The sequence below is a fragment of the Crinia signifera genome, chromosome 8, assembly GCF_055691185.1.
Source record: "Crinia signifera chromosome 8, ASM5569118v1, whole genome shotgun sequence".
Lineage (NCBI taxonomy): Eukaryota > Metazoa > Chordata > Amphibia > Anura > Myobatrachidae > Crinia > Crinia signifera.
Genome location: NC_139224.1, coordinates 142,916,411 through 142,943,868, shown reverse-complemented (window position 1 = coordinate 142,943,868; position 27,458 = coordinate 142,916,411). Strand labels below are relative to the sequence as shown.

At 47.4% G+C, this 27,458-nt stretch overlaps 1 protein-coding gene across 1 annotated transcript in view; it reads left to right on the top strand.

Annotated features, from left to right (window-relative positions):
• The window catches only part of LOC146026523 (tenascin-N-like), a 79,247-nt gene extending 52,048 nt beyond the window's left edge, over window positions 1–27,199 (top strand). Inside the window, exons 8-15 of the mRNA XM_083157281.1 lie at window positions 4,374–4,637; window positions 5,630–5,760; window positions 17,202–17,334; window positions 19,948–20,099; window positions 20,203–20,299; window positions 21,565–21,729; window positions 22,598–22,761; window positions 25,741–27,199. Of these exons, the coding sequence (XP_083013407.1) occupies window positions 4,374–4,637; window positions 5,630–5,760; window positions 17,202–17,334; window positions 19,948–20,099; window positions 20,203–20,299; window positions 21,565–21,729; window positions 22,598–22,761; window positions 25,741–25,824 (1,190 nt within the window). The 3' untranslated portion in view covers window positions 25,825–27,199. The remainder of the gene's footprint in view (window positions 1–4,373; window positions 4,638–5,629; window positions 5,761–17,201; window positions 17,335–19,947; window positions 20,100–20,202; window positions 20,300–21,564; window positions 21,730–22,597; window positions 22,762–25,740) is intronic.
• Window positions 27,200–27,458: the final 259 nt, after the last annotated feature.

Sequence of the window (27,458 nt, the reverse complement as noted above, 5' to 3'; positions counted from 1 at the left end):
GAGCCAGCTAGACAGCCATCACCCAATATTGAATACCCCCCTAAGGGGGCAGATGCAGAGAGGGTGGGGTGTGTGTTAACAAGCGTACTAACAAGCAGCCGCGATGTACCACTGTCAGGCTGCACATACGGTTTATCTTAAGTTCAGCCCGTCCGACTCCAATGCATACGGGACCACGCATGTTATTGAATGTCATACACATGCGATTTGGCCTGATTTCACCTGATTTCTCAGCCAGATCCCCAGGAATCGGGTGAAATCTGGTCCAAAACTGCATAAATAAGTAGAATCTGGTTGCTAATGACAACATCCCATCTTTATTAGAACTCCCAGTTTAGTAAATAAACCTGTAAGAGCCCTATCTATCACAATCCGCATGTAGAATGTGATAAATACTTTTTAGATAAATTAGCTATGGGCAAATGACTACCCTCCTGGTTAAGACCTGGAAACTGTATAATAGCGAAGCGCGGGATGGCAGAGACCACTTGCATAGACATTACCCATTTAGTAGTTTATAGACTGCTGTAAAATGTCTGCAAATGGCGCTATCCTGTTAGCATGGCCCTAAGGTGGGCAGTGCTGCCAGAGCCATCACCCAGGGTGGAGCGCGAGGGTCCTAAGTGCGATTGGAGCAATGCAGAAATGGCGGGCCCTCCCACCCGCTACAACAGCTTATGACAGTATGTGCCGAGGAGGGTGGAGGGCTGGCTGCCATCTTCACAGCCCCAGAGAAATCCATGGTGATTGTGGCTGCTATCGAAAATGGTGTTACCGCAGCAGATATTGGAGATATCTGCTACATTCCCTTAATGGTACAGTTAAGCGATACTTATTATCCCCCCCCCCCCCCACATCCTAATCCTCCGTGCCAGTGCCTAACCCAAACCCTCCATCCCAGGTGCCTAAAACTACCCCCATCCCCTCCCCCAGTCTAACGCTACCACTCCCTGCAGTCACTCCCTGCAGCGGAGTCCTGCAGTGTGTGTGTGTGTGTTGTGGAGGGAAGGGGGGGGGCAGCTGGGAGTGCCCCCCAACACTCACTGCACTGCTTAGCATAGCAGCGGTGAACAGATTTTGTGCGTCTATAAAATAAGAAAAACTGGGCATGGCTTGCAATAATGTCAGTTGCGCAAAGCTATGCCATGTTGGATAAAGCACCCCTGTTTGAGCCGGGCATGGCTACGCCGCGCAAAGTCCCGATTGGTATAGACTTGAATGTTGGGACGTATGGCATGAGACACAATGTACCCTGTGCTTCAGTAATATGAAGGGCTAGGATAAATTGACAGATGTTCTGGCTTTGTATATATTACTGTTGCCTCTGTTATGTGAAGCTGAAATGTTCATTTTAAAGGTAACAGAAAGCAGAATGTATATCATAAAAACCAAAACGATTGTTAATTGCAGCAACGCCGACAGAAATGTAGTTATCGGTATTGGCCCTTTAGAGAAAATGATAATAGGGAAAGGAGATGACTTAAAAAAAAAAAGTCACCACTTTCTACAGGTGATAAACATACGACCATCTGTCCTCATATAACTACAAGAGGACCATGAGTCTCAGTGGGACTTTAATAAGCTGACAATAAAGCTGGAATAGGGCCGTATACCGGTGGTGCTCAGGATATACAATGCACCTGCCCCGTTGTTCAGAGCGTTACAGTGGGAAAAGAACAATATTATTTATCATTTAAAAGAGAATTATCTCCATAGGGCCGAATTAAGGATTGTGGGGACCCCGGGGCAACTAACTTGTGGGGTCCCTGCCAATATAGTTATCATTATTATATGCTGGAGATGTTATTGGGCAGTATAATGTGTGAATTCTCCACCTAGCACCACAAATGTGGCAAACACACTGCAATGCCCCCAGAAACCCCAGGTCACATACTGTAAGCCATAATGTAATGTTTGGTGAGCCTGTGATTACCCCTGCCCTGCTCTACAAAGGAGCCGGTGACCATTGACAAGATGCTGTGAGCATACACATGACATCTAACTGTGCGGGGAGTCCAGATGCTCAGGGAGCGCTAGGCACAACCCCAAAAGGACAAAATCGGGGGTCTCTGCACTAAGCTATGCCCCCTCCATTGAAGGCCCTGGCCACCCCTACCGATGCCCTGACCCTTTTTAGGATTTAGTTGGGAGGTATGATAGTGCAATGTTAGTTCCCCCTAGTAGGCCAGAAGTAGAGGTAAGTAGGGAAAACGGTACTTGTGTAACATCTGGGCGTCCGATTTTTTGATCGGGTCGGAAAAATCTCGTTGATTGCATCGCATGCAACCAAATTGCATGCGATGCGATTGACGCGATTTTTCCATAGGATTCAATGTTAAATGGTCCTGTTCATACCCCCACTATCCAAGTGGGCAAGGAGTTGATTTTATATAGCGAGCCCGAAGCGTGGCGAGCGCATCTGATTGTATGCCTTAAGTTAAGGCATACAATCAAACACATCGGGTGCCCAGATATTACACAAGTACCGGGAAAACTGTACAGCACAATGGGGCAGATGTATTAAGCCTTAACAAGAGATAAATGCAAGGGTGATAAAGAGAGATAAACGTCCAGCCAATCAGCTCCTTACTGACTTTTTTCAAACACAGCCTGTAACATGGCAGTTGGCAGGTGATTGGCTGGATGTTTATCTCTCCTTATCACCCTTGGATTTATCTCTTGTTAAAGCTTAATACATCTGCCCCAATACCGGGTTTATTGACTAAGATGGGAGTTCTAATTCAGATGAGATCAATCTAAAAACCGATTGGTTTCCCATAGCAACATCCTTTTTGAAAGAGAACTCTTAGTAAATAAATCCCTACAAGTCTTCTAAACATTCAGTGGAGATATAATGGAAAGTGAATCAGTGAGAGCTACAGTATAGTATGAAGAAGTCCTAACTTACACATTTACACGGTGTGTCAGGAGTATTCTTATTACCAAATTGTTCAATAATTGATTTTTTTAAAACAGCCAATGGAAACATCTTACATCATGAGTATAGATTCTAGATGTTTTAGTAATGGGGTCTGATCGTATACAACAGCTGGTTGAGCCCCTGCTCCTTGTTATGGGAAGGAGATCTAGGGTAGCAGAAAGGGATCCAAATGCATTACTCTGCCACTTCCACATTAGCGCAGCTTTTAGCTGTATGCATGTGTGAGCAGTGATCACACATGCGCAGTTGGCTGGGTGGTCTCCAGTCGGTATCACTGGCACTACTTTACCAATGTTACTGAATAGGCCCCGAAAACACATATAATTCAAGGAGCATAAGGTGCGATCCATTCTCTATTCAATACCGATTCAATCGGGATTGAATCACAAAGCACAGTGTACACATTCCATTCAGACTATATAATACAGATCTGCACTATATAGTCTTGCCTGCAAAGTCTATTATTATTCGATTTCGATGCCGTGGGGCTGCGCATCAGGAACAAATGCAACTGAAAACCGTTTGATTTCCATTTGATTTTGATCATACAATCCAAAGCATATCGAAAGTTAGATAAGATTGAACCGTGTGTACGAAGCTTTACTGAAGCCGGGGAGATCTCTATATGAAATCTCTTTGCAATTGCTATGGAGTTTCATACAAACTGAATTCCGTGGCAGAACAACATATTTTAATCAGGTTGAATGTTCTATCAATGTTATCTTCCAGTTCCTTTGCTTCTGAATTTATTTATTACCAGTTATTTATATAGCGCACACATATTCCGCAGCGCTTTACAGAGAACATTCACATCAGTCCCTGCCCCAGTGGAGCTTACAATCTATGTTCCCTACCACATCTACACGCACACACAGACATTCTAGGGTTATTTTAGTTGGGAGCCAAATAACCATCCAATATATTTTTGGTTTGTGGGAGGAAACCGGAGCACCCGGAGGAAACCCACGCAAGCACAGGGAGAATATACAAACTCTGCACAGTAATGGTGGGAATTGAACCCATGACCTTAGTGCTGTGAGGCAGTAATGCTAACCATTACACCATCCCTGCTGCCCTAAATAAGTACTAGGCTGCCAAATAATCTTGCATTGGTCCTGCATACAGCACTGTATATGTAACCTTCAAATCATGTAGCATCAATTCATTCTGTTATGTGATGAGGTTGTGGTATTTTAAACGGAATCTCCAGGCATAATAAATAGATTGTGGAAGTCACCCAGGAACAGGGGTTGCCAAAAACCCTAGCACTGGCCCTGTCTCTGCCTAATGGGGGGGAGGGGAGGGGGTGTAATTAGGTGGCATATATAAAGAGATCTTCAGTGTGACTTATCTATAGCATGCATACATAGATCGATATACTGTATATATTTTATGTAAGTATAATTTATATAGAAGACCATATGATTTTCAGGTATTGATGGCCCCCTAAACCTGGCGACTACAGAAGTGGGTGAAGACACAGCCAGCTTGTCCTGGGAAGCTGCACGAGCTCAGATAGACCGCTATATATTATCATATGCATCTCCTGATGGAATCAGGGAGGAGGTGACTGTGGACAAAAAGAAGACCTCCACTTCCCTGAACGACCTTACCCCCGGCGTGGAGTATGTCTTCCAAATATGGGCAGAGAAGGGCAACAAGAGGAGTAAGAGATCGACCGTCACAGCTATGACCGGTAGGAACTGTCATGTAGCGGAGGATTCGTCTCTGTTATATATTATTATGTGGTGTGACCTATAATCAGTCAGTTCCACTCTGCCTGGAAGTTTCCATACTTTGACAATAATATCCAAAGCTATCACTGTACCTTTTCTGCAGCGTACTTCAGTGCAACTGCTGCTGTATTGGTCTACAGAGAATTTATTACCTATTTCTGTGGACTCTAATTTTGTTATAACAGCATAAGGCCTGTTATCATATAAATAGAGGGATATATGCAATTACCGCGAATTACGTATTTTGCACGGAAAAAATGAAAATAACTTGTTATAGTTTTAATTATCTCTACGGTACTTGGCGCTGAAATAAAACCGTTAAATTTCTCATATATTGGGCCAGCTTGACTTGTACTGAGGCAGAGTTGGACTGGTGCATGAATGGTCCACCGTGGGAAAGCAGTGGTAAGGGCCCATGCTTAAGGGTGTGGCTATTCTGTATAATGGGTGGGGTCAGCTACCGTAGAATCTTGGCTGACCATTGGAAAGTGCATGGTCTAGACCAGTGGCTCTCAACCTCAGTCCGACTCCTCAAAGACCCCCAACAGTGCACGTTTTCCAGGTCTCCACACACAATCAAAGGTGAAATAATTAGCTCCACCTGTGATCTTTTAAAATGTGTTAGTGACTAATGAGGGCACCTGTTCACCTGCCAGGTGACCTGGAAAACATGCACTGTTGGGGGTCCTTGAGGACTGAGGTAGAGAACCACTGGTCTAGACTACTTTGATTGGATATATACAGTAAATACTGCTGATGCACGCATTATAATGTACCAGCCATGCACTGTAATAAATACATTCTAGTCCTTTGCAGTAAATGATGATTTAAAATTCAACCGCACATTCTGAAACCTGAAGAGAGGGTGGGCTCTCAAGAAGTGGGGCCCACTGGGGGTTTCCTCTGTGGGCCAGTCCAGTCCTGTACTGAGGTATACTGTACTCTTTTCTAGACATCGATGCCCCTAAGAACTTAGAGGCCTCTGAAATTACGCAGACAGAAACCACCCTGACTTGGACTCCGCCCATTGCGCAGATAGATGGTTACATACTTACTTATGAGGATGAAAATGGCAATCGTCAGGTAATGTGGGATAGTATTTAAAGCCTTTTTTTTATATTTAAATACTGTAACTTATCATTGTGATTTTCTGTCCAGCTTGTAGATTCAAACGTACTAATATCAGGTCTTAAAACAGGCCCTAGTAAGAAAAATGTCTCTATGTCTCTACGTGTACAGTATGGCTATGCAAATCTACCTGAAGTAAGGAGAGTGATTCCTACCACCACCTGACCCTCTCGTTCAGGGAGAATATGCTCTGTTCCTGGACATCCCTGGTAATGTAGGATTGCCATCACCTGTGGGGAACTAGGTAATTAATAAGAAAGGTGTTTCACCACAGGTGATGGCAATCCTACATTACCAGGGAAGCCCAGGAACAGAGCATGTTCTCCCTGAAGGAGAGGGTCAGGTAGGCAACCATGGGCTAATGTGAGGATTCCGCAGTATACCTACCTTACTACCTTATGCTAATGCCAGTTTCCGTAGGGCTATTGTGAGGATACCACACTGTATACTTACCTTTGTACCTTATGCTAATGCCAGTTTCTATACAGCAGTAGCATACATTTGAGTGAGGGTTTAAAAGTAGTCTGTGGTGACTGTATTCAGGGCCATCTTATCACGGTGCAGTGATTTTTGAGGTAAAAGTGGTTTGAGGCACATTTGTTTGCGATGTGAGTCACAATAGATCAAAGTGTGAAGCACAATTGGTTGAGGTGTGAGGCACAGCCTAAATTTGGAGGGTTATTGTTAATAATCTAATTGTGGGAATATCAGTGTCAAAAGGGATGTGTATTATTAGCAGGTCAGTAGCACACCATGGCACCAATTTGTGGTTATTTTGGATAATTTCCCCAAAATACCTTTCCTCCAAATAGATATTTAATTACAATTACTAATGTGTATTATTAATTACATTTATTATGGCGCCCTGTGGAGACAGAAAGCAGCTGCACAGCATCAGGGAAACCAGTCTGCGCATGTCAGCATTCAAGAGACACATTGCGTATGCGCAGAACGCAAAAAAAATAATAGAAACTGTAACGCAGGAGAGTGCACTATACGCGCAACATGCAGGGCGGAATAATATATAGAACAAAAACTAAAGAAAACTGTGCAGAGCGCTTATCAAGGCAGGTTTACTCAAAGGGAGCAGCTGCAGGAGGGACTAGTCAGGCCCCTTAGTATTAACAAGAGGATATTGCAGCGCTCCTATTTTTTAATAATTCAACCACTTTTTATAATTAAAAACAAATTTTATAAAAAGGTGCATGAATATGATATAAAAACAAAATAACATATAGGGACCTGCCAAATGGTGTGTAATATAACCTGCTCTGCTCATTTAGAATCCCAGCATATTGGAGAAATGGGACCAAAGGGTTGTTGGAGTCCAGTGTTTATAATCCCAAAAGTTGCCGCTGGAGGTGTCCCGGTCCTGGAAAAGGACTTGTTGGTTGGTGGGGATCCTCTCTAGGAAGAGTTTGTGTTTGTGGGAAGGATGCTCCAAATTGTGATCCCAAGGATCTCCTTAAAGGTGTCCCAGTCCTGGGGGGGGATAAGAGGATGTCAGTATCCAGATCGATTGGCAGGTACAGTACAAGGCAAGGTGGCCAAGGCAGGTCCCAATAGATCACCAACGCGTTTCGCTGTCACTTCAAGGACAGCTTTTTCAAGGTGGGTGGCAACTTTTGGGATTATAAACACTGGACTCCAACAACCCCTTGGTCCCATTCCTAATAATAAATGTGGAGGGTGCTACATAGTTTGTTTAGTATATATGTAGCGTCCTCCACATTTATTATTACCTCTTACCTAGGTAAGTCTTATCACATATAATTTCCCCTATCCCTTTTACTATCACTTCCATTTCACACTAATGTGATGCTATGGGGTGGTTCTGCTGGGCTGGCCTGGGGGGTCCTGTGCCCTGGACCTGTCTCAGAGTAGTGTTAGGGACTTGTCCTATTGAGGTAACCTGGACGCGGTGGACAAGCCCATAATAATGGCCATCATTATGCTAATAACCTCAGAAATGCAATATAGCAAAGATATTAAAAGGTCTAGCATTTATATTTAGTGTGCACCTGCAAACTCCTCCTCCTGCTTGTTATATTACACACCATTTTGACAGGACCCTATATGTCATTTTGTTTTTATATCATATTCATGCACCTTTTTATTAAATTGTTTTTTTAATTATAAAAAGTGGTTGAATCATTAAAAAATAGGAGCGCTGCAATATCCTCTTGTTCATTTTTGGAATAATATATAGTACATTACCCAAAAATAATCGTGAAAAGGGTGCGAAACGGCCACGTAAAAAAAAACAAAAAAAAACGAGAAAAATATTTTTTTACTCACAAAAATAGATACATCCCGGTCTTGTAAACCATTCCCATCATAGGAAAAGGAGTTAAACACAAGTCAGCTAAAATGATGATCTGGTGCTGGCGACCCAATGCTTTTGCCCTCAGTGCTTGCAGTAAGTGTTAATTGCTGGCTCTTGAAACCGCAGTGTAGCAGCTGTAACTTTAGTACCATTCTCTGTGTGCAGGAAAAACACAAGCAGCCCTGGCTTAGACATAAACACATTATTTTGTGTTGCACTTACCCCCAATAGTTTTATCCTGGTTTATGTACAGAAACATAAAAATCTGATTGAGTAAAACCTGCTACAGTGCAGCTAAAACTGTGTAATAAAGGTAATTACAGCCAGCCAGATGGAGGAATACAAGCCTGGTTTGTGTAGTAAAGCTTTCATAGCTACTTAATGATGTCCGAGGTTGCGTGTTTTAGCATTGATCGCTAAACGTACTCTGATCAGAACTGTGCCAGTCTGTAATCTAACATACAGCAGATAAAGCAGCCTGTTACTTAGCTTATGGCTGTATGCAGTGTGCAGACAAATACTGCTGTATACAAGAGGTGAATGTGGTGCATAATTACACATTGAGGGGTAGATTTATTAAGCTTGGTGAAGTGATAAACTGTCTGGTTTTTATCACCAGCCAATCAGCTCCTACCTGTGAAGTTACAGGCTTTGTTTGAAAAATGACAGGTAGGAGTTGATTGGCCGGTGATAAAAACCAGACAGTTTATCACTTCACCAAGCTTAATAAATCTACCCCTGAGCCACTTGTGTATTACATGGGTGTTTTAGTTGCATACAGTACATTGGGCCAGATGCACTAAGCTTCAAAAGTGATAAAATGGAGAGTGATAAACAGTCAGCCAATCAGCTCCTGCCTGACATTAAACTCCCCATCAGGTATCCCCCAGGTCCACGCTTCCACTCACCCATAACTTAACCTAAACCTTAAACCATAACTTATCTAATAAAAAAGACACAGACACAAGTGCTGGCGTTTCAAACATGAATGTCAAATTTATTTGACAATTAAACTAAACTATATATATATATAATGGTGGCGGCACCAAAGAACGGTCATTATAGGAAAGTGGGGTTAAAGATGTTACCATACACACCATCGCTGGTGATCGCTCTCCCCGGTCATCCACTCGTTGCTAGTGGTGACCACCACCCCGGGCGGGAGCATGGCCGATGACCATCGATGTCAGGAGAGAGCGACACCCCACTATCTACACACACACATCAAGATCTTACAAGGATGACCGTTCTTTACCGCCGCCGAAGAGAAAAGAAATAGGGAAGGGTGGGTGGGGCTTTTCTGGACAGAGGAAGTTCTTCTGGTATCACATGCCCTTTCTTCCCTGTCTATCTCCTCCCACCACTTCTGATAGGCCTTGTGCCCATCCTATTAACATGTCAGGTGACCTTCCAGCGTAACCTGGGGAACCCATCAGGGGTTTATGCTCTCTCATTGCTTATTCAGCATTCGTGGTTCTTAAACTCCCCATCAGGTATCCCCCAGGTCCACGCTTCCACTCACCCATAACTTAACCTAAACCTTAAACCATAACTTATCTAATAAAAAAGACACAGACACAAGTGCTGGCGTTTCAAACATGAATGTCAAATTTATTTGACAATTAAACTAAACTATATATATATATAATGGTGGCGGCACCAAAGAACGGTCATTATAGGAAAGTGGGGTTAAAGATGTTACCATACACACCATCGCTGGTGATCGCTCTCCCCGGTCATCCACTCGTTGCTAGTGGTGACCACCACCCCGGGCGGGAGCATGGCCGATGACCATCGATGTCAGGAGAGAGCGACACCCCACTATCTACACACACACATCAAGATCTTACAAGGATGACCGTTCTTTACCGCCAAAGCTAGGCCCTAAGCCGCAGCACCGCCACCAAGTAGGAAACGCTCAGCACTGTGCATCTAACCAACTAAAAACATCGCCTAAAAACAGAGCCACGCCCTCCGGGCTCAGATGAACGCCATCGCTCCTATACAGCGCACTCCGCTGAAAGCTGATGGCTTCATGGCGAATAACACCCCCGCCACTGGTCAGCAGATACCTCTCAACTGCAGCGTTCACCGTCTTCCGTGAACGCTCCAGGCGGGGGCAGGACACAGCATTCCTCCACACAATCCTGGAGATAATGGAGGACCACACTAACCTGCATGTCGGTAAGTACCGTGAAATAAAATAGAGGTCCCGAACAATCACTGAGCGTAGCTCAAGAGCGGTTACCCGCCCCAGGTCATTGCCACCCAGATGAAATATGATGACCTTCGGGACCCCAAAATTTCGCAGGGCTCGAATCAGCCCCGCCTGCAGTCCTCCCCACAGCATGCCTCTCTCACCCAGCCACCTAACCTCCCCAGCTCGACCAAACACACTTATATCAGAAGCGATGTTAGCCCTGGAAGCCCAATAGACAAAGGAATGTCCAATCATCCATATGGACTTAACGTCCTGTCGACCTGAAATATTTATATAGAGGTTAGAAGGCTGTCGACAATGTTGCATGCCATGCATTCATCACACTTGTTAGGAGAGAGGAATGAGAAAAAACCCTGGCCGACCAGCTCTTGAGGCACAAAACACACCGTCTGGAGTAAACTAACAAGTACGCCATGCCAGATTGTAATTATAGCCGAATTGTGCCCCCAGACGGATGTGAAAACACACCTCAAGGCCCCCACTGGAAGTTGGCGAGCGCTTATGCGTCCAGTTGACCAAGGTTGAAAGAGACAGATAAAGCTGGCCGAATGTACCTCCGGAATGCTGCCGAGCGCCATCGACCCAGAGCTTGAATCTCTGCGTCGGAGCGGCCCTCCGCAGCCGCCCCAATCCTAAAGGAATGAGACCCAAATTCCTTAGGATCGAGACCCGTGGCCTCCAGCGCCCGTCCCAATACATGACAAAATTGGTATTTGGTGAGCGGTGACCCATCCTCGTGTATCAGCCATGCGCCCGGGAGGTCCGGGCGCACCTGGGCGAAGGCCGAGACCAACGTCACAGGGCACGCCCTTTCCACCGTGCACGGGAGCAAGGACAGCCACCGCCCCCTCCCAGCCTGGTCCGTCTTGGAACGTCGCAGGTGACATAGCACCGAATCAGCTTGGACCACCAGATCGTCCACGGTCAAAGGTGAGGGCGCCCGTTTTGACGGGGCCACCAGCTCCCCAATCCTGAAGGCCCCGTGATACGCCATTACGTACGCCGTGCGGAACAGCAGGACCTCATAATAAGGCCAGCAAATGTCCACCAGGGCGTCCAGCAATGCTGGAAGTAACGACATATCAATAGGGCGCCTGCAGTCCGGGAGAACGGGCGTAGCCCTCCGCCAACCCCGTAACGCCCTGGACACCAAGAATGACCGTGACGGGTCCGCCCTACCCTGCAGAGAGGAGAAAAATGACACCCCTGCCAAAGTTCTGCGCACGGAGGCGACAGAGCGACCAGAGGAGTATGCACTCCACACAAAAGCCACCATGGCCGCCTCAGGTGTCTTACCTGCTTGCGATGCGGACAGTCGGAACTGCTCCCACTCCTGCCATCCTGCTTGATAGCAATGGAGCGTCCTCGGTGCTACAGCCCGCATGGCTAGCCCCTCCACTCCGGCCTGATCATCTGCCAAATATAAGAGGGACAGCGTTCACCAACCACATCTGCATCAGGTGCCAAGGCCCGGAACTTAACCCAGTCGGCCCTGGACAATGCGTCTGCCACAGAGTTCTCTACTCCGGGTACATGCTGCGCTATGAATTGGATGTTAAACATCAGGCATTTTAGTACTAGCCGCGCAAGGAGGCGAACGACCGGCATGGATGCTGAGCCCTGTCTGTTCACCACGTGCACTACTCCCAAGTTGTCACACCAAAATATTATACTAGAGTCGCGGAGCCTCTCTGCCCACAGTTCCAGGGCGACTACGATGGGAAACAGCTCAAGCAGCAAAAGGTTTTTTGTGAGGCCCTCGGCAAACCACTCGACGGGCCATGGCGCGGCGCACCAAGAACCGTGCAAGAAGGCTCCAAAGCCAAACCCGCCCGCAGCGTCGGTATACAGTTGCAACTGCGCATTGGTGCGGGGTTTCGCTGGCCAAATAAGGACCCCATTAAATTGCTCCAGGAAGGCAAGCCAGATGCGCAAGTCCCTCTTCACCTCCGCTCGCAGGCGGACGTAATGCAGTGGGTGCTTGACCCCGGCCATGGATCTCTCCAGCTTCCTACAAAACACCCTGCCCATGGGTATTACCCTGCAGGCAAAGTGCAGAAGCCCTCGTAGAGACTGAAGCTGGCGCAACTGGAGTTTTCCCGTGGCTAACGCCAGGCTAACCGCCCTTTGAAGTCTAGCCAGCTTGTCTAGCGGAAGGCGGCAGCAGGCTGCCACAGTATCGATCTCGATGCCCAAGAAGGACAGGCACGATACTGGCCCCTCCGTCTTGTCCACCGCTATGGGAACCCCCAAGTGCTGAAAAAGATCCTGCAGGTATGCCAGGATAAGACCGCACCGCTGTGATCCTGCGGGTCCCACGCACAGGAAATCATCCAGGTCACTCCCGACTCGCCCGAGCCTGTCACTACGCACCCGTGTAAGAAACTGCTAAAGCGCTCGAAGTAGGCGCAAGAAATCGAGCAGCCCATAGGCAAACACCTGTCCACGTAGAAACCCGTGGGGAGGCGAAAGCCCATGAACCGGAACGATTCCGGGTGTAGCGGGAGAAGGCGGAAGGCCGATTCAATGTCCACCTTCGCCATCAGAGCCCCGGGGCCATGGCCGCGCACTATATCCAGCGCCTCCTCAAACGACTGGTACCGCACGCGGCACAAGTCCTCAGGGATGGCATCGTTGACCGATGTACCCGGGGGGTGTGACAAGTGCTGGATGAGCCGGAACTTGCCGCTGGCTTTTTTGGGGACCACCCCCACTGGGGATAGCACTAAGTTCTCGATAGGTGGTGCCGGGAATGGACCCACCATTCTACCCAGGCTCACTTCCTTGGCCACCTTTTCTAAAACTACCCCGGGCATCTGGATAGCAGATTTTAAGTTTCTGGGGGCGTGGGCTATGATGTTCCCCTGTATAGGGAGGCGGAAGCCCAGGAGAAACCCGGACTCCAGGAACTCAGCCTCCCCCCTACGCGGGTACCTACTCAGCCAGCTGGCCAAGCGGTCGACCCGCACAGGAGAAGGGGCCTTAGTGAGGTGCACCCCCGGCTGCTGCAGGCTGGGTGGCCCCTCCCTGCTTTCCTTTCCTGCAATCCTTGAAAGGATGATTGCCCCAGCACTTGGAGCAAGCATGTTTGAACTTGCAGGTGGCCCCGAGGGAGCAGCCCGCACCGTTAAAGGCGAAGCAACGACCTGCGGGGGTTCCCCCCGCCCTCCCTCGAAAGGGAGGCTGGGGTTTTCGCGGGGGAGGGGTGGAGACCTGTGTGGACACCTGAGCTGAAGAGGGCTTCGGCCCCATCCAGATCTCCACGTCCTTGCACCCGAATGCCATGACATGCAATCCCGACTGCTTGCGCCTGAAATTTTCATCATAGGAGCGCCATGATGAGTCAGCCTCCGAGAGGAACATTTGATGAATCATGTGCATGTAACGCACCATATTCATGTGTTCCTGTGGCCTCGTCTCCAGGTAGCAAGCCGCGAACATAAACATGCCCGTCTGCCACCGGTGATAGGTGCAGAAGGCTTCCTCCCCTAAACCCCCTCGGCGCTTGGCTGCCCGGTATTCCTTTTCGGCTTGTGCCGTCATGGAAAAGAAACTAACATATTTCCCTTCATTTATTCTTTCCTGTACGCTGCGTCGCAGACCCCTAAGCACCGCAGTATTTTCACATTGAACCACCTGCCCCCTAGGGAAAAGTGGTGATCCAGAGCTCCCGCTAGAACTGGAGTGTCGGCGACGTCGGTGCCGACGCCTCCTGCGTGATTTGCGGCCGCCCTCCCCCTCGGACGTTCCCGAATCGGACCCGCCCGAGGAGGATGAGGTGTGCGCCCTACGCCTGCGCCGCTTACGCTTAGCTGCTGACCCACCTGCAGCGCCTCTCGCTGGCACGAGGCTCATCTCGGCCGAAGTATCCACTGTCCCCACTGGAGGAGTCCCGGATGCGACAACCGCCACGGACGTGAGGGGTGTAGACCCTTGGTGAGAAGTGGAAGGACCCGCCACCACTGCATGAGGAGGGTTAATCGCACCGGAAGAGGCAGTAGCAGACTGACTAGAGGCGGACACCTGCCCCCCTTGAGGGCTAACCTGACTCATCAAGCTGGACAGCAGCGTCAGGAACTGTTGCGCCCCCCCATCCCCAGTTGTTAAAGGGGTAGTGGCTGCTGCCACTGCCGCTGGTGCAGATGAAGACCGCAGAGGAAACAGCCTAGCTCGCCTGAGTAATTGGCGGCTGGCAATGTGTAAAGGGGACCTACCCCTAGGTGTCCCCAGAGGGACACCTGCCAGCCCAGCAGGGCCTGACTGTCCCCCCGCCATCTGTCCTTGCACCTGTGCTACCCCCCTAGCCCGCCCCCGACCTCTGCCCTGTGCGGGAGTGTGAGGGGAAGGGGTTCCAGAGGGAAGCCCCCTTTGTCTTGTGCTATGATCCGGCACAGTAGTGCTGGCGCGAACAGTGACCCTGTCCCTGGTGCCCATACTGGCACTCTGACTCCGCCTGACCTGACCCCCTGACCTTACTGCGCGAGCCCGGCTGGAAGGCCTCACTGTGGGGCCACTGGCTTTATTGCCACGTGCTGTGTGTCGGGGGCCCTGCCCATCATTCCTTTCTATGGAGCCACGGGCTCTACCCGTGCCCGACCCCCCGTCACTGCGGCGTGGCTGCTGCCTACCGCGGCCTCTAGAGGCCTGTTCTTCTGGAGCCTCGGGAGCTGCGGGGCGGCGTAGGCCTGGCCCGCCACTCCGCGTCACTGCGCCACGGGCTCTACCCCTGCCCGACCCCCCCGAGGGCTGGCCGCGTGAATCGCGGCCGCCGCGGCCTGCGCGCTGAACACGCGAGGCCCGGCGTCTGGCCGCGTCATAGGCCGGCGCTGCGGCCGTCGCGGCTGGAGACGCGGCCCGCTCAGGAGCCACAGTGCCGCGTCGGGCACCCCTCCGGTCCCCACTGGAACCACCAGGGATGGCTCCGCTTGGCCCTGCAGCCCCCCAAGCCAGGTAGGCGTCCTCTGCCAGCCGGGCGGGCGGGCGAGACACTCGGCGCGGACGGGGCATATCGAGGGAGGTGCAGTGAAAGATAGTAAAAGCTGGAAAAAGAGTGAAGGGAAAGAGACAGCCTAAACAGGGAAAGATTGATAAGAAAGAAGAAAGAGGTTAGATTTTATATAACACGTGTACTACCCAGTCAGCTGCAGGAACAGGTCTTGCCTTCTCCACAGCTTTTCTGGACAGAGGAAGTTCTTCTGGTATCACATGCCCTTTCTTCCCTGTCTATCTCCTCCCACCACTTCTGATAGGCCTTGTGCCCATCCTATTAACATGTCAGGTGACCTTCCAGCGTAACCTGGGGAACCCATCAGGGGTTTATGCTCTCTCATTGCTTATTCAGCATTCGTGGTTCTTTTTCAAACACAGTCTGTGACATGGCAGGTAGGACCTGATGGGCTGGCTGTCTGTTTATCACTCTCCATTTTATCACTTTTGAAGCTTAGTGCATCTGGTCCATTGTGCTTTAGTTGTACATTCTATACCTATTTGTACATCTATCTATACATGTGAATAATCGGACATACTGTACTGTATCTTGCACTTATGACTACTTACATTTATGGGCTGATTCTAATGCCCCATACACAAAGCTGAGAACCTGGGTTCAGTGTGAGTCCAAGCTCAAGGGTCGACCTGAGTCCATCCTGGGTTCTCTTCTTGGGTCACGACCTGGGTTATTCCCAGGCCAACCTTGGTCAGCTACAGTGTGAAAGGCATCATCCTGGATCATCGATGACCCAGGTCATGCCTAAAAGGCTGTTGATTGTCTGTCTCAGGAGCACTTGAAGATTATCCATCATCTCCAAGTGTCCTGTGTGAGCGTTGATAGCTCAATATCCAAGGTCTGGCAGAGGTCAGAGTTGGCTCTTCAGATATTGAACTTGTCCCATGGTAGGTAGAGCTCCACCGTCAAGAGAATGGCCTCCAATGTAAGCGATTAAGCATCTGATTTTGCAATGAGTTTTTTATTATTGCCACCAAACCATGACCGGTACATTTCTGTGGCATTTCTCTGAATCTGGGCCAGAGATGGAAGCATTAGCAGCGGCTGTGCTAAAATATGCTAATGCCGCAGGAGGTGCCTTGTATAAAGATTCCTCTTGATGGCTTCTCTGATATGTTGCTGTATCCGTAGATGCAGCATCGAATCTATGTGATCATCGGTCATGTGAGTCAGGTCAGGGGGGTGGCCTGTTTTTTATTCCCAGTATAGTGATGTGCTTCCTATGCTGATAACAACGAGATACACACACACATATTTGTCAGCAGGCGTATCACGTGGACCACAATTGGGAACGGTAAAGTGTGCCTGAAGCATGGTGAACGAATCACAACTCTAATTGGGCTTCCATGTTGACATGTGTCAACATTGACACCAAAAACATGTGGAAAAACCCATGTCAAACTTTTCATCTGTCAACATTTCCCATGTTGATCTTTTGCGTGTATAGCATAACCTGTCAACCTTTTGTCATTAACCTAGACACTGTAGACCTTTTTAATCTACATCCCTTAGGCTGGGGCCACACATAGCGGCCAAGTGGGTTCCATGAACACATACATTCAAATGTGTATGTGGTTGTCCTGCTGTCCTGGCCGCACCCTCGCCATGTATGTGTGGGTGGCCGCATAGGAGACTTTGTGCAGGCTCCTTCCAGGGAAGTGGGTCCCGCTGAATGGGACCCGCTTGGTCGCTATGTGTGGCCCCAGCCTTAGAGCATATATACACACACAATTCCTGTAGTAGGGACATCATGAAATATGCACTCTAGTTGTAGGAAGGGCCTGCTGGCACTTGTAGTTACACAATACCTGCTGCATATAGACTGATTCATATCTTTATAACAGGAGATAGAATTGGATGCTGCAAGTAAGAGTTATGGGCTGAAAGGCCTGAAGATGGGATCACAGTACACAGTGTACCTGTTGGCGTACAGAGGGGACCGGAAGAGCAGACAAGCCACCACCATGTTCTTTACTGGTAAGGATCTAAAGCACTGGTAAATCAGAAGCAAAATGTTGCAGTACCACAGTCATACACACATAAAACAGGCACTTTACAAGACCTAATAACTGAACAGGATCGGAATCCAACAGTAATGTACTTTCCATAATCTCACTAGGCATTAAATTAGGTAAATAATGTACTGAAAGATCCATATAATATATGGGTGGCAGACATTTTTCTGGAGACCAACATTAATTCAGGCTTATGTAAATTACTCATCTACTGCAGCATGTGCATTGGAGACAAACTAGAAGGCACCAACACAGGTGACTATTAAGGCCCATACACACGTGGTGATTTTAGGGATATTTCTAATTAAGCAGAGATTGCTCTGTGTTTATAACCCTGGCGACGGCGATCCCGCACGTCGCAATCTCCTGAATTGATCTTGTCTGCATGCATTCAATATCTAGTCGCACCTCCAGTGTTCTCGCTTGAGAACACTGGTGAGCACAGATTGCTCAGCACACATCGCTGGTGCATCGCACGCGTGTCCGCGATGTGTGCTGAGCGCTCTGTTTTTAAGCACATCGCTCAGCATGGGGCACCCTTCGCCCCATATGTACTGGGTTTTAGGTTAGTTCAGTGCCCAATATTTGAAATTTTGAATGTAAACAAGGTGCAGCAACACCCCCAAAATGCAGTATACACATATAGGTTTTAACATGGCGTGGCCAATCCCATTAACCCCTTCTTTATACCAGGGCCAATATTTCTAGGTAACCATAAAGAGATGGTAGCAATGAAATTCTGCAGGAGAAACCAGCCATTGGGGTAAATTTACTAAGATGGGAGTTCCCCATAGCAACCAGATTCTACAACTTATTTATATAGCACCTTCTAGAATATAATAGATAAAATATGGTTGCTATGGACAATATCCCATCTTCAATAGAACTCCCATCTTAGTAAATCTAACCCTTACTGTCTAAATGCCTTGTGTATCTGCTACAACAAGATATGCAGACTGAAAGGGTTCCAATAAATGTGCAGCTGGAGTACTGTAGTATGGCACTTGCAGGATGAAATACATTTTTCCTTAATATGTTTCCAACTGATGTTTTACTGGATGAAACAGAGTAGGGAGGAATTTCCACATCACCTGCTTTCATTCATCCTCCAGGCTCCATATGAGTCAATCTGTCTGTTTCCTGGAAACATGTTATTTATTGGTCAGATTTGTATTTGAGTTGTTGATTTTGACCTGTATGCGGCACCTTCTGCTCTGCAGATCTAACACCTGGCCAAACCGCAGGATCACATAAGGAAGCGTCAGCCTGTGGCGGAGAGAGCGAATATACTTGTGTAGCCCAGAAAGATTTATTATACTGATCTTAGTAACAAGAGTCTTGTATTGGAACAAACTGAGCATGTTCTACACTTAGTTCTATTATTGAATATTGATTTTAGAAGCCAACTTGTACAAAGTCTAAAGGGCCCATTTATTAACATTATTTTACTAAAATAATGTGAAAAGGGGTGTTTTACCACCCTTTTCATATTATTTTAGATTCACCGGAATGAATTAAAGGGCTTTTTGAGTCCGTTTAATTCATATTAGTAAGCAGATTGCATTTCCCATACTTATAATAGGAAATGCGATCTGAGGAAATGTACTAAAAAAAATGTGAAGAAAAATCGCATTGATCCCTATGACAATAACTCCAGCTTCAGCTGTTGAATCAAAGGGTTCAGAAGCGCTTCAGGGCTTCTGCACAGCTTTCTCCGCTTCTAGGTAGAGAAAGCAGTGCGGGGACGGGACAAGGGTGATCCGATGGACACACAGGCTGGTCACTGTGTAAAATAAATAATCATACTTACCTCCCCTGGGTGCGGGGATCGCTGCTCCGGAGAGGGGTGCCAGTCTCCAGGTCTTCCTGCTGCGCTGTGACCAGGGGCGTAACGAGATATCCATAAGCCCCATAGCAAAAGTTTGAAGCGGCTCCTATATACCAACTAATGGTAACAAATATATAGAGCACATATAACTTACATAGGAAAGGTGGGGCCCCCTAAGCTCTGGGCCCCATAGCAGCTGCACCCCTGGCACCTATGGTAGTTACGCCCTTGGCTGTGACCCTGGTGTAGTAAAATGACACTGCAAAGCAGCAAGTCACTTTACAGCATCAGGAGTCACTGGAGACGGAAGCCTCGAAGACCAGCAGAAGCCGATCCCCAGGGGTTGGTGAGTATAAATCAGTGAAGGGTGGTCATCGCGGAAGGGAGGAGGGTGCCAGCAGATACCTATTGCTGTGAGAGCTTTCTCGTAAGCTCTGTCCCTGCATGTTATAATTGATGCATCCGTGCAATGTATGCAGTTATCGCATTGTTAGTTATCACATCACATCTGCATCCTCATATGTAAGTGGTGATAAATGGGCCCCTAGGGCAGCTGGCATATTCTTATGAGAATGAGGCCTATACTGCCTCTAGAGGTGGCTAGTGAGATGGCAAACTAGACAAGGCAACTCATCCTTCTGTTCAACTTCAAACCAAACATCTACTAACTAGGGAAAAACATAATTTTCTTCTTTTCTTCTCTTTGTTGTGTCTTTCTCCTTATGTCCTCCCATTTTGCCATACCAGTGTCTTTGGTCTTCACCTTCCCTATTAACTGTGCGCAAGTCCGGCTTGCTGGCAACAAAGAAAGTGGTGTATATACTATCTACCCTGGAGGGGAGAACACAAATGGCGTCAAAGCATACTGTGACCAGGATACTGACGATGGAGGATGGATTGTAAGTGTCACAAGTTCCACCTACCTGCAGTGATGCATTCATGTCCTATATGTGAGTAATGGTGTCATTATCCAGTGTCTGACATTATACCCGTGCCATACAGGTATTCCAGAGACGGACCAACGGTAAGCTTGACTTTTATCAGCGCTGGAGGACTTACGTTGATGGATTTGGAGACCCCAATGATGAGTACTGGCTTGGTGAGTGATACTGCACCAACATAAAAAATTGGGGTGTAAGATTTTGGCATCTCGTTAGGTCACTGTCACCACCATTGATGGAACTCATAGTGGTAGATCTTTGTTTATTTAGGATTCTATTATTTTCGCTATATTTGATATGGAAACATTATATAGCCTAAGCTGTTCGGCAGTGGGCTCCTTGACCGGTGTCATTTATGTGGCCCCTGTTTAATGGACATGGGTTCCATAAGACTTAACCAATATACCATAAAAGAAATTTAGAAATACATAACTTTTACATAAACACGTTTTTATTCTTATCAAATACTAAAAAAAAAAAAAAAAGACAGAAGCAGAACAGGCAAGATAGAACAATAACTTATTGACCCCCTCCACTGTATTTCAAGTAACCAGCACCAGGCTCTTGAGCCGGTACTGGTGCTGGCTTCTGCAAACAAAACTGCTCACAGGGCAGTGTAGTTATGTATTATCATTAATATGTATAGCACCGTTGTGCTTTATGTAGATGTATGCTGTATGTGGATGGTGGAAGTTGAATCATTGCCACCTACAGAAATAGTTTGTTATACAGGAAGTGACTCTGCAGCCATTTTGTTCAGCATGACTGCAGCAGTATTAAAGACACACTTCTTCAGCTCTCCAGAATCCTACAGAATCCTATGGTTATTTGTGCGCAAACCACTTTACAATTAGAAATTATACACTAGTAAATCAAGACTTGGTAATAAGACAAAGGTAAGGTACTTCTCACAAGCCTATAATTTGACTTACAATGTTCCTTCACATTTCTATATAGAATGCTCATAAAGGCAGATCATCGCAACGGTAACACTCATCTACATAGGGGTGTGCTGGAAATGAGTGAAGGGATACACATTGAATAACTGGATACAACCAATTTACACACCCATGTACGGCAAGGGCATAAGAACCGCAGCAAGCTTCATTGCATGCTGTGACTATTTACAGTGGGCGATGCCACCATTAAAGCCTGGCACTAGTCGTACCATCCATGTCACAATGCTTATGCTGTATATGGCCACATCGTAGGAATATGCAGCCATTCGGTGCTCTGACAGATAACAGGAGGCTTAGATCAGCATTGCGCTCAGCACTCGCTGATAGCATCAAACATTGAAGTTGTTGCTTCTTGTATTTACTCAGCTATGCCTCATGCTGTCACAAGTGGTTTGTGAGCTTTAGGAAGGAGCTGGCATTTAGCAGAATAAGTGGAATGTGATTTTGTATATCTATCTCTGCAGGTCTGGAATCCATTCATAAACTGACATCCACCCCTGTGCAGTATGAGCTGCGTGTGGACCTCCGCGCTGGGGACGAGTCTGCTTATGCTTTATATCGCACCTTCCGTGTGGGTTCCTCTAGAGATAAATACAAGCTGACGGTCGGTGACTACTCGGGCAATGCAGGTACAGGATCACTTTATACCACTGAAATATTGGGTATCTCTGTATGTCTGTTCTATGTCAGTATACTCCACTACTGTTCTAGTGAGCTAGAAGCTGACCTGAGCAAATGTTACAGGGTCTCTCTCAGGGTTCACTCCCTGGGTTCCAGCTCACCATCCTCCGGCCCCTCAATGCTCCACTCGCAGAGGCCAATGCACAAGGCACTGCTCTATAGATTGCCCCAGTGTGGGTGCCCTTGCGGAGCTCCTCCACCTGGCTTAAGGTCCACTAGTGTAGCGCACTTTTTCAACGCTAACTTAGGAAACCTAGAAGCTGGGCTCTGACCGCGGACCTGCCATTACTGAGGTTGACCTTCTACCACCTGCCTGCTGATCTCCATGGTCTGCTGCCGTGGCTCCGATACTTGAGCCACCATGAACCAGATGTGGTTTGGGCACCCACGAACCTTCCTCTTGGCCTCACTCACCACCATCCTGGCAGGCTTACTTTTGCTCCTGACACTGGAACCTCCTGGAACTGCACTGGAGGAGATCAGTCACATGGCCAGTGTACCGCACAATCGCGTACCCACTTCCCTGCTCTCTGGGGTTGTTTCGCCTTCCCTGAAAATGTTGGGCTCCTCATTCAGCATCAGGTAGAACAGATTGGCTCTGCTCTGCAGGGGGACCCAGGGACGACACACTGGTGACTTCCTCACTGATCTGCGGCAGGCTATTTAACTGTACCTTCATTTTGATTAACAAGTTTTGTTATGATGTCTGTAAAGCGACTTCGAGTTCTATGGGAGAAAAGTGATATGTACATAAAATTATTGTTATTATATTATTATAATATGACCCACAACTTACTTTCTCTTGTGCTGCTTTAGGTGATGCTCTTGGGTATCACAATGGATGGAAATACTCCACGTGGGACAGGGATAATGACATTGCGCTCACTAATTGTGCCCTCTCTCACCGTGGTGCCTTCTGGTACAAGAACTGCCACCTTGCCAATCCCAATGGACAATATGGAGATAACAACCACAGCCAGGTAACATCTTTTAGCTTGAACATGAATACGGTCAGTGTCGTGATACATGTCACCAAGGGTGGGTGGGGGGGCTCAGGGCCATCATCCAGACATTGCTATTATACAAGAGAAGTCAAAAAGGCAATCGTCAGGTTTAGTAGATGATGTATTATTTACCCAGGCTTCAGATATTTACCCCTGAGAACAGTGGGGCCGGTTATTACTTCATATCACTTTACATAATGGGCTTGGATTAGATTTGCAGCCGCTCCGCTGTAAAACAGTCGGTATAGGGTCTGATCTCCACAGGAATGAATGGATGTTCTGCTGATTTCTGGCCGCTGTGAAGAAGACTGATGGGAAATAAGACATTTACATAATTTCACTGCTATTTCTGGCTCCATACCAAACCCATTAGCATAATACACTAAGATTAAAGACATCTGCAACCATAAGCGCAATATCTCTCTGTAAGAGACAGAACTGAAAGTGCAGCCTGATATCATCATACCGCAATGGGATTTCTGGAGTTCTGTCCAATGGTGTGTCCACCCCAGAAGTGATCATCATAATAGGTACAGTCAGAGCTGTAGGGGAAGGTTATGGTATAGGGTCAACAGCTAAAAATGGTCGTCATACCATAAGTCGACATTGACAGGTGGACACAAGCTTACGGTCGACATTGATATGGTCCACACTCAAAATGTCGACACACATTGTTCTTGTTTTTTATGTCTATGTCGGCATGGCCACCGTACAAGTGTACCGCGTCCCCTTGCATGGCTCCCTGCCCTCGGCAGACTATTATATTCTTACTCAATGCCCACTTTGATAGCAAAGTATGAACCAAGTCGGTCTAAACAAAAAAAAACATAAAAAACTTGACCATGTCCATGTCGGCCTTAAATTGCGTCGACCTCTTTTAATATCGACCTATGATATGACAAAGATTTTTCGGTGTCAACCTAGTCACTGCCGACCAATAGTGGCTGTCGACCTAGGCATTGTTGACGCAGGGACCGAATACCATAGGGGAAGGGTAGGTGGTACCACTGCCCATGGCACCCTGCAGCCTAGAGAGCGGCTGTCCAGACGCTTCTCTGGTTCAAGAGAAGAACATGTTCAGGGGGCCAGAGCCATCACACATCCTGCTGATATCTGTGTGAGATGAGCGTTAGTAGAGGACTTCATATGCCTGGTGCACTATTCGCTTGTGTGACTTCTCGAAGGAGAGAAGTCACACACGATCCCCCTTGAACTGCCCATCAGCTTCCCAGATGGGAGGATCGCATATGATACATTGGGACAGATGTATCAATCTGCCTATAACGTTTGTAATATAACGTTTCCCACTTCTCCTGGCATAACGCTGAGAAGCAGGGACAGTTTTCACCCTAATGTATTATCTTTAAGTTAGTGAGTAACGATAATCGCTAACTCACCTCTTTTCCGTAGTTTTTTTTTTTGCGTCTCCATGATAACGCCCCCTGCACTGCACATGTGTGTCCTCTGGCCACATCTCCTCCTGCCTCTGGCAGCTTCCTGTGCTAAGTTCTGCCTCCTGCAGCAGCTCCGCCTGCTTCTCATTTTTGCTCCAGCAGCAGCTGAGCTCCCCGCCCTTCTGATCGGAGCAGCCGCACCCCGTACCAGCTCTGGCGTTATTGCTATTAGTCCCTGTCCTCCTGGCCGTGGCTGCCGCTCCCTGTCCCCCTGGTCATGGTATCTCATTGGCTGAATTCTCTCAGCATCCAGTCAGTCTTTTCAAAATATTTTTTCAAATTCAGCAGCGCTTACCGCCCTGCAAATACTGCTACAAGCTCCCAGCTGCTGCTGCCCAGACTGTGCTGACCACCGCTGCTCGGACCCGCCTGCTGCACATGTTGGCTTCACTGCTGGCACACATGTTGGCTTCACTGCTGGCACACACCTACGGATCGGACCACTGATGGGTCGGATCCAATAGATTTAATGTGCAGCCCGTCCAACCTCCCCACTTTGACCTAATGCACATGGGACCACACATTGGGTCGGCGGGGATGTGAAACACATCCGATTTGGGATGATTTCTAGGCCCGATCCGTCTGGATCGGGTGAAGTCAGCCTAAATGGGACAAGTGTATGGGCACCTTAACATGTGCAGAGAGAGTAGTTAGATCTGGGTGGGTTACATTGTTTCTGTGCAGAGTAAATGCTGACTGCTTTGTTCTTCCAAAAGAACATGCAAGACATAGGCCCTTATTCAGATCTGAGCTCAGTACAAATTTGTTCTCAAAATGGGCAAAACCATGTGCACTGCAGGTGGGTCAGATGTAACATGTGCAGAGAGTTAGATTTGTGTGAGTTATTTTGTTTCTGTGCAGGGTAAATACTGGCTGCATTATTTTTACACTGCAATTTAGATTTCAGTTTCAACTCACCCCACCCAAATGTAACTCTTTCTGCACGTTACATCTGCCCCACCTGCAGTGCACATGGTTTTGCCCATTTTAAGAACAAATTTGTACTGCGATCAGATCTGAGTAAGGGCCATAATCTATGTATGGGAAAACAAGCTCTTATGTTTCACCCCTATCTGGGATATAGGGGAGAATTCAGACATGATCACTACTGAACGAATTAGCAGCGTCAGTGATCTGGAGCTGACGTCACACACCCTCCCCTAAAATGCTTGGGAACGTCTACGTTTTCCTAGGCATGCCAGGCGTTTTTCTTAGCACTCCCACTAAATGGACTGTTAGCACCCCCACACGCCGGCTTCCTGTCACTGACCTTGTTATTGGCTCGCAAAGGATAAAAGTAGCAAGTTGTCATTGCGTACCACAGGCCAAACGCATGTGCAGTGTATCGATAATCGGCCACTGTGTGAATTCACAGCGGTGTTCTGGTCTGAATCGGGCCCACAGTGTAATGAAATGATGTACTTATAGTACTTTAGCTACTGTAACTTTGACATTATTACATTCATTTACATTTTTCTGCAAATTCTGTTCCGGTTTTCAGGGAGTTAATTGGGAGCCTTGGAAGGGCCACGAGTTCTCTATTCCATTTGTGGAAATGAAGATGAGGCCCATAGAGATGTCCTGAGGAAGAACAGCAGGAAGACAGGGTGGCTTGCTGCCACCGCATCCAATGGTTTCTCTTTAAAAGTTGTGTCTGCTTGAAATTTTGTAAATTATTTACATTTAAAGGTCTCAGGACTACAAGCTACACATTGGTTTTTTTTTTATGCTCATGTCCACCGATAGGTTCCTAGGTGTCACATGTCTAAGTCTAGTCCTTACCATTTCCTGATACGATGCTGAGGAACAGCCTTTCCCAGTAGGTGGCTGCAGATCTAGAGCCTGATTCTGGTTCATTCGCTAAGCAGCGGACTTTCGTAAATCCCCACATCCATTCGCATGCGAGCGTACAGGGGAAAAATCATTAGATGGTCGCCAACCATCAAATTATTTCTTTCCCCGTTCACAAATAAAAGTACATTTATTTGCCTCAGTTATGGCTGTGAATGTCCCTGTGCAGGCTTCACATTGGGGACACCCACTGTTTTTGTGGTCACGCCCAGGAAACACTGGTTGTCCCTGTACGCCAAGCCCCCCGACCCCCCTTTGTGCAAACTCCTCAGCGACTGAGAAAGTTACCAAAGGCGGTCACACAGCGGCCCTGCACATGCGTATATTCTCCTATAGGCATGTGCAGAGCCACACTATGGTTCCCCGCAGCGAATTCGCCCAGAATCAGGCCCCTAGTGCAATCATCACTTCGGTTCTTCTAGAACCAAAGTATACAGTATTCCAGATAGATTTTATTGCTGGTCAGGAGGAACCGGATAGCCTAAGCCAACCCTACAGCAGCAGGAACCTCTGTACCTTCTCTTCTATTTTATTCAGCACAACTTTATATTTCTAATATTTAACCGGATTCAATGTTTTAAATGTTTATTTAAGGTGAAATCTGCACAGCAAGTTTTGATGTTTGTGTTGTGTTTGTTAAGATGGATACACACCTACAGATTTATCTGTCCAATCTATCTGGTGAGAAGCAAAATCTGGAAAAGTATGAAAGGATATGAAAATGGAATATTTGCTCGCAAACACTGGAAAAGAGACGATGCCCATTAAGACACATTGGTTAAAGCCATTTCATTTATCTGAACAATTTTTGGGGCAGATGGTTGATTTTCCTTTGCTCCAGTAAATTGCCAGATTTTTGTTCTCACCAGATAGATTGGACAGATAAATCTGTAGGTGTGTATCCAGCTTCATAGGTCAGGACGGTGGCAGAGACTGATTACAGCAGTCCTCACCCCCGGAGCAGGCAGAATGTGTAAATAGTATTTTTCTACATTGTTTTTCTTGCTGGCAAACTAACTTCTCAACCTATTGTCAACTGTATATGTGTATATAGTTGTATACTGCACTGCAAGACCACAACATCTGTACTAACGGAGAAAAATAAAGACATTTACAGGAATCATTGTCTGGGGACAGCACCTTTCTTACTTGTTTGCTTTATGGCACTATCATTGGCGGATATCCGTGGATTGTACATTTGACCTTATTCCAGCCAGTTAAGGCCTCAATACACGGGGGGAGCCAGGAGGGTCACTGCAGATGAAGGGGGATCCAGGAGGGACACTGCAGATGACGGGGGAGCCAGGAGGGACACTGCAGATGACGGGGGAGCCAGGAGGGACACTGCAGATGGCGGGGGAGCCAGGA